The sequence below is a fragment of the Geospiza fortis genome, unplaced genomic scaffold, assembly GCF_000277835.1.
Source record: "Geospiza fortis unplaced genomic scaffold, GeoFor_1.0 scaffold173, whole genome shotgun sequence".
Lineage (NCBI taxonomy): Eukaryota > Metazoa > Chordata > Aves > Passeriformes > Thraupidae > Geospiza > Geospiza fortis.
In genome coordinates this window covers 2781360-2787607 of record NW_005054334.1, presented here as the reverse complement: position 1 = coordinate 2787607, position 6248 = coordinate 2781360, and the positions used below count along the sequence as shown (strand labels likewise).

The 6248-nt window shown below is 47.8% G+C and overlaps 1 protein-coding gene across 1 annotated transcript in view; it reads left to right on the top strand.

The window, feature by feature from the left end:
* The first annotated feature begins 344 nt into the window (after positions 1-344).
* IL2RB (interleukin 2 receptor subunit beta) overlaps positions 345-6248 on the top strand; it is a 10601-nt gene continuing 4697 nt past the window's right edge. Inside the window, exons 1-6 of the mRNA XM_005421822.1 lie at positions 345-426; positions 723-849; positions 2324-2438; positions 3607-3718; positions 4245-4393; positions 4825-5002. Coding sequence (XP_005421879.1) covers positions 345-426; positions 723-849; positions 2324-2438; positions 3607-3718; positions 4245-4393; positions 4825-5002 — 763 coding nt within the window. The remainder of the gene's footprint in view (positions 427-722; positions 850-2323; positions 2439-3606; positions 3719-4244; positions 4394-4824; positions 5003-6248) is intronic.

The window sequence follows — 6248 nt, the reverse complement described above, 5'->3', positions numbered from 1 at the left end:
CACAGCCGAGGCAGCACTCTCTACCTGAGTCAGCAGGCAGCACACACGGACTGCTGCGCGCTCACTCTCGCGTTTGCAGAAGACAAGATTCCTGCAAACAGCCTCTGTGCTACCCTGTGAACAGCCTCACTGCTAAGCAGAGCACCCAAGGCAGGAGAACAGCGAGGTGCTGAGGGAAAGGTGCAGACTCCAGAGGGATATGAGTTTCTGAACCCAGAAGACTGGCACTGCATCCTAGGACAGTGGATGCTTCCTGTGAGATGACATCTTGACATCCTCCTAAGTTCCATTGCTGAGCTGTGTTGTGGGGGTGTCTTCTCTCTTTCAGTGTGTCACCAGTACTGATGAAGCCCTCATTGCTGCTTCTGTCTCACCTCTGCCTGTTCAGCCTCATGCCTCCCTCGTGGGCATCAGACTCAGCACAAGGTAAGAAGCGATTCCTTTCACCTGTGCCGGCTGGGTGAACAGGGAGGGCAGTATGCTGCTGTGCAATGTTTGTGTTGTAACGTGCAGCCAGAGGAGGTTGCAATATTACAGGTCTCTGATGAGCACATCAGCCCAGATATAGAGAAATGAGTGGCACTGTCTTTCTTACTTGGACGTGTCCAGCAGAGGATTCAGTCAGTAGTTTGGGATTGGACAGCATTGTCTGGGGTGATGATTAACGCCAAGCATCATTGCTAATTGAGCCACATTGCTGTCTGTCTCTTCTCTGCTGGCAGGTGCCTCCAGCCTCACTTGTTGGTATGACTCACGGGCAGCTCTCTTCTGCGACTGGGACCCGGGCAGGGACCTGGCTGAAGCACCGTGCCAGCTGGAGATTTCATCAAAGAAAGGCTTTTGTGACAGGTGCGTGACTGGAGAGGCTGAGGGAAAACAATGCCACTTTACGAAAATGTAGGCTTCCCCTTCCCAGGCCAGGTGTAGTGGAGAGAGCTGAGGTGTTTTGTCTTGAACTCTGTCTCTGTCTCCATGTGGGCCGAGATGCTGGCAGCTGCTGCTCAGTGTTTGCCATCTGACAGTCCCAAACTGTCTAGCACAACCCATCTTCCAGTTCCATGGCTCTATCTGAACTTCACTTTTCAAAAAATCCCTCTCCTTGGCAGACACCCTGGGGACTGAAAGGCATTTTCAATGGAAAATGAGGATGTATAGAAATGGGGCTGGAGAAGGGTGGAATTGAAGTTGTACAGAGGCCATTTGGCGATTGCCAGGATGACCTGAGAAGGTGCACTTTGAGTAATAATGAATGAAGAAAAATACTGTCCCCTCTTCTCTCCCCTGGCTCTTTCATCTTTTCCAGTTCATGCTGTTTTCCTCTCCCATTTGCCTCCCAGCAGAAGGGAGGTGTTTGGCCAGTACTGCAGTGGGGGCTGGCTGAGTCTCTGTCATCTCCAAATAGGACATCTGCAGCCAAGAGGCTTACCAGCCAAGCCCAGGACTGCCCTGGGTGCCTGTCTTAAGGACAGGCTCAGTGTGATTCTGTCATTGGGTGGGTTACTTGTCACTGTCATAGAGACACCTCCAATTGAGTTAGATTGACAAATATATCTTGGGGCTGGTGCATGGCCATAGAAAGCTAAAACACTGATGTTGCTCTATGGGTGTGAATCAGAGATTGGGGCTGGAATTGGGGCTGGATGTGGAGCTGTGCTGTTCTTTGGCCGGGGCTCTGGGAAGAAAACCCTCCCCACTGTCAGCCAGTCCCAGGCCTGATCTGACCTCAGAGCTGGAAGAGGCACCTCAGTCGGACGCTGCCCCAGCTGCAGCCCCAGAGATGCTCTCCACCCTGCCACACCCCATGCCAGAGCTCAGCTGGGGCTCTCTTGTCAGGGCAGAAGAGAGGTGTTTTGGTGTAGTGCTGCCACTTGAGATGGGCTGTCCTGGCCGACTGAGATGTGACCTGGCTCAGAAGGTGCATGTCACTGAGTATCTGAGATCCTACAGGACTGTCAGTGTCCGGAAGGAGACCTGTAAATCCTGGAGGGGCTGAAACAGGCACCTGTTCCAGGGCCAGGTTGCTGTAGGTGAGTTTGGGCTCTGTATGCCCTCTGATATCAACAGGAAGCAGAGAAGATAGGAAGAGGATTTTGTGAAATCTTTGAAACTGGAAATCTGCTGTTATCTTTGCCTTGAAATAACTGGGGTGCATTGACTTCCATGTGCCAGCACAGAAAATTTGTCTGAGTAATACAATGGGGAGAGAAAGTAGGATTACATCTTTCCTGTAACCTGTTCAGCAAATACAGTAGAATGTAAAATGCTTTGAAAGCCCTTTAGCATTACATAGTATTTGACTAACTACAAAGCTATAACTTTCCAGCTCACTGGAGTTATATCCCTCACCTGAAAAACGCAAGAAGCACTGCAAATTACCCAAGGCAGAGCATATGACAGGACTGAGGAGATGCATCAAAACCTTCAACCAAAATGTTAATGTGAGTAATTCATCTGGGATGTCCTGGCTAAGAACAAAGGAGAAAGGATTTATATAGGCATTTTGGGGGTATAAACAGTGCAACATCCAGGGGTAGTATAAAAAGGCCAAACCTAATCCCTGAGTCCAGATCTGGGATGGGGCTTGGTGTGCGTTGTTGATATAAGTGCCTCCCGTGGGTTCCCCTGCAGGAGGGATTGGCTTCATTGTGAGCTGTGCTGACACATGCGGAAGAGCTGCAGGACAGACAGATCATCAGCAGTGTCCCATGTCTCAGTCACCTGTGTTTGGCCCTAATCCCTTCCTCTGAGGAGGGATGGGCATCACCACCAGCTCTGAGATCACTTCTTGATCTCTTTTTCCTAGAAATTATCAATACCACTTTCCAGATCATTAGCTACTGTGAAGTGTGGTTAGATGTGTCTAATGCAAGATGCAACAGCAACACATCGCTGGAGCTAATGGTGATGCAAATCTTCTATTATTCTTTATGTAAATCAGTCTTATTTTGGATCCATTATGTACTTCCTTCAGTCACATCCAATGTCACTGCAGTTCCCATGTTTTCAGAAAACACACACCCAAATTTGAGCTAATATTTTTATTGGTAAAGTCACAACCAGTTCTAATGACAGACAAACTTTCATACATTTGCATATCATGTGCAAAGACAAATTGCGGGGTTGGTATATAGCTCCAAAATCTTTTCTTTCTAATCAAGCCAATTTCTCTGTTACTTATTCAGTACTGTATGATGTATGTGGCCCTTCAGCATCACTGCATTTCAAGTGTCAAGTTTAATACTAATGCAGTTTGAGTCTTACCAGGGAACATAAAATGTTCTGGTAAAAATAAAATTTCTCCATAAATGTCATCCATAGAGAGCAACTTTTCCTCCTGCTTAGTCAGCACATACTGGAATCCCAAGAAACTAGCCTATCACAATATTTTGTGTATTTTCTTGTCAATAAACAAACAAAAAAATCCAACCACATGAAATATAAAATTTTGGTTCCTCACTCACCACTGAGATTTATGCTCTTCTGCCACAAATACCTTCCATATTTATTGTCAAGTATGCCTAATCATCTTATGCATAGGCAATGCTTAGAAATTTGAATGCTTATTCACAAGGTTTCACTGTCACTAATGGTTAATTTTCCCTGCAGAATCAGTGCTTCACCATTTCAGACCGTCTTAACTTGTCTGTCCATTGCCGCACTGGAGAGAATAAAACCAAAATACCTGAACAAATAAAAAACTTCAATCCATTTGCAAATAGTGAGTACTCATCTGCCTTCTGGTCTCTGAAGCTTCCCCATGAGAGGATAGCTAATTTTCCTTCCTCATCCGCTCCTATGCAACACCCACAGCTGATTTTAGGCCTTTGTCTGTTGTTTGTCCCCTGCTACAATGAGCGCAATGTTGACTCCTGCCACTTGCTCCTCTGTCACGCAGTGCCATGCCAGCCACACCCTGTCCTGTCCCATATCTGGCTTCAAACAAGTAATGATAGCTCAGCTGCCCTCATGAAAAATGTGTGCTGCTGGAAGGATGGAAAGTCTTGCTGCTCTTCCTCTGCCCCCCTCTAGTTGTGCGCTCCCCCCCTCCTTTAAGACAGCTTTGGCATGTTTCAGTCTTTGCTGACAGGATTCAGCTCACTAATCCAGAAGAAAAACATCTGCTTGGGACATTGTTTTGCTGGCTGTGGGATTTTACCCATCTCAAGGAGATGTCCTGCTGCTTGGTGTGCAGTCCTCTTATGGACAGAGCATGGGGACATCAGCCCTGCTTCTTCTCTTTCCAGTAAAGCTGAGGCCTCCAGGAGACCTTCAGCTGGTTAACATAACTGAAAACACCTCCAACCTAACCTGGAGCCTGAATATTTCCTCTCACTATTTGGATGGGAGGCGGGAGTACCAAGTGCGGTTCCGACACGTGAGTCAGTCCTGGGAGGTGAGTACAGAGGGGGAAGCTGGGATGTGTTCCCACATGAGTGCTGGACAAATCCTGGTCTTGTTTATGTCCCCCAAGATCTGCTTCTGGGCCTCCTCTCAGGATGTAAGCAGTTTTGGTGAAGCTGGAGGGAGGATAACAGCCCCTGCCCTTTTATCTGTGTCACCTACTGCCAGTGTTTGGTGATGACAAGGAAGCAGATGGGGATCCTATTTTGCTTAGTGCTGTCACAAAAAAATTCAGACACTTTCAGGACAGACCTGAAAGGTATGGGAAAAGCAAAGCAAAAAAGAATTTTCCTTCAGGGTGAACAAGCCGTGCACGAGGTGTAAGGACTTGAGACAAGTCTTCTCTGAGGGTTTTGGAGAAGATGGGTGTGTGAGGCTGTAAACCAGGGCATTGACAATGTTCTAAATTTGCCCTGTTCCCAGGAGGCTGCAAACTTGCCTATTGAACAGGACCAGATGTGGGCAAATTTTGAGAGACTCTCACCCAACTCTAAATATGAGGCAGCTGTCCGTGCAAGGCCAAGCGCCAGGAGCAACTACAAAGGTGTGTGGAGTGACTGGAGCAAGCCGGTCCTGTGGAGGACACATGCTGACCATAAGGGTAAGTCGGGTAGTCTGACCTGGAGGGGAAAATGGGGACTCAGGGCAAACAAGGTAGAATGGCCAAAACAGGGTGAGAAGCTGAAAGAAGATGTGTAGGGAGAGCTGTGTTGACCAAAGAGTAATAGAAAGGTTGAAAACTGTCCCTCCTGATCAGTTAGGTGAGACCATCTCAGCATCACAGCTTGCGGGCAAAGACCCCCTGACCTCAGAAAAGCCCCTCTGACTTCCAGAAGCCAGGCAAAATGCACAAGGTATAAATCAGGGACTGCTTCCCCAGAGCAGTAAGGCCAGAGGTCTGACCAGCAGAAGCAGTGGCAAAGATTGGCTTTTTCCCAGATGCTAGTGTTACCTGGGAACATTCTCCCAGCTTCCTAAAATGGCCCAGGTCAGTGGAGGTACTGATCAGTGAAATGCGGTGAAACAGCTATCAGCTCCTGAGCTGAGGAACACCGAGCTTGGGAAGCAAAGTCTCATGGAAACTGGGAGAGACTTACTGACTTACATGCATGGTAACCCTCTTTCAAAAAAGATCTGCTGAGATCTGCATCAGTCACTGTGTGAACTTCCAGCCTTGGTAGATAGTGCCCTTCAGTGAGTCGGTGGCTGTGGCCTCTGTCATTTTTTTTCCAAAAAATAAGCAGGTAGAGGTTATTCCTTCTCATGTTGCCCCCATCCTGCCTCTGCTCAACCCCTCCCTGTTGTTTCCTGGTCTTGGTATAAACAGAGGAGCTATGTTTAGAAAGGGCGCTGTGTTGCTGTGGCGATCAAATTTTGACAGTGTGTGATGTCAGTGAATAGGATACAGCCGCAACCAAGTTGTCATAGCAACCAAGACCCAAAGATAACCAGGGTACCAGAGGCAGAGGAGACAGAGTGATCTGAGCAGCATCTCAAGGACAGGGAAAGAATGTGCTAAAAATGTCCCCTCTGTCTTTTATTTTTCTCTGTTCTCTCCCAACCGCTCCAGAGATTCTCTGCATGACCAGGCCAAGGGACACGAGGGGTGGGAGGAGATGACTCGCAGGCAGAGGAAACAGGCACAGAATAGCAAGAACAAGCAAAGGTGCACTAGGGAGATATGTGTGAAAGAGACAGATTAAGGAATGTTTGAGATGATGCCAAACAAGCCTGAGGAGTGCTGGCAGCCCTGGCAACGTGGGAGCCCAGTCTCTTTGTCCTAACCCTACAATCCAAGTACTAAAATGTGGTGTAAAGTTGTAACCTTCCTAGCCTCCTAACACTTT